The sequence below is a fragment of the Hippocampus comes genome, unplaced genomic scaffold (genome assembly GCF_001891065.2).
Source record: "Hippocampus comes isolate QL1 unplaced genomic scaffold, H_comes_QL1_v1.1 C16885534, whole genome shotgun sequence".
NCBI lineage: Eukaryota > Metazoa > Chordata > Actinopteri > Syngnathiformes > Syngnathidae > Hippocampus > Hippocampus comes.
In genome coordinates, this window is record NW_017840579.1 from 1 (window position 1) to 1102 (window position 1102).

The window sequence follows — 1102 nt, forward strand, 5'->3', positions numbered from 1 at the left end:
AAAAAAAAAAATACACTTTGGGCTGAGTCTAAATGCTGCATTTAATTTTGATGAACACCACATGATGTCAACTACAGTTTGAGGATGCTCCAAGGATGGACCTCAGAGGTGCCTACCGCCAGTTCGCCACCCAAATAGACAAACTCTGGTTCAGAAGTTGGAAGTCATCCGGTTAGTGAACAAATATTTCCGAGCCTACCGTCGTATCTGTCGCGACGGCACGCTGGAGATCATCCTCCTCCAGTTGCCCAACATCTTGTTGACAGCGCTCCTCTGTTTGAAAAAGTGGCCCAAGGAGCTGTTCATCATCTTGTCCCGGTCGCTCTCCTCGCCGCCTCCGCCATCAGCGTCGCAACTCTTCTTCCTCTCGGCGGCGTCTTTGTTCTTGAGCGTCACGGCGTAGGCTGACTTCTTCCAGTGTCCCAGGAAGAGCACCACGATGCGCTCTTTCCTGAGACTGGTGCTCTCCACCACTTCCGGGGCCTTCTCCTCAGCTGGAGTCGAGGCTTCTTCCGCATTCTCGTTCTTGTTCTGCATCTCGAAATTGGACTTGAGCGTCCTCACCGACACGCCGAAGCGCTGGATCTCGTCCTCGATCCTCTGGCGCCGGCCCCTGGTGGAGGTCTGTCGGTCGGGCGCTTGCGAGAAGACGCTGGCCAGCTGGCTGTCGGGCATCTTGCAGTGCGGCTGTTCGGCCAAGTCGCTCATGAGCAGAGACATGCTCATGATGATGCCCGAGATGCGGCCGCACCAGCCGGGCAGCAGCGGCGGGCGTCCGGCCGGGTCGGCGAAGCGGGCGTGGGCGCTGATGTTGACGATGGCCGCCGGCAGGATGTGGCGCAGCTCCTCGGCCAGCCGCGCCAGCTCCGGCTCGTAGCCCTCGCCGGCGGTGCGGCGCAGAGTGAGGCTGGCGATCTGCTGCTCCAGGTAGGCCAGGTCGTGCTCGGTCAGGAGTTCGCCCGACGGACCCAGGATGGCGTTGTGGGCCTGCGAGTAGCGCCAGTTGACTTTGGACAAGCTCCGGCCGTTCTCCTTGAACAGATGAGCAAAAGAGTCGCGTTGCCAGAGTTGGGGAGTTCGTTACATGCCGCCGTACACTTGT

General features: G+C 59.4%; 1 protein-coding gene across 1 annotated transcript; it reads right to left on the reverse strand.

Annotated features, from left to right (window-relative positions):
• Positions 1-18: 18 nt before the first annotated feature.
• On the reverse strand, positions 19-1044 carry LOC109509410 (espin-like protein; the record flags this gene model as incomplete). Its single annotated transcript, XM_019859261.1, has 1 exon — positions 19-1044. A coding segment is annotated over one exon (849 nt), but the record flags the coding sequence as incomplete, so codon positions are not given.
• Between the last annotated feature and the right edge of the window lie 58 nt (positions 1045-1102).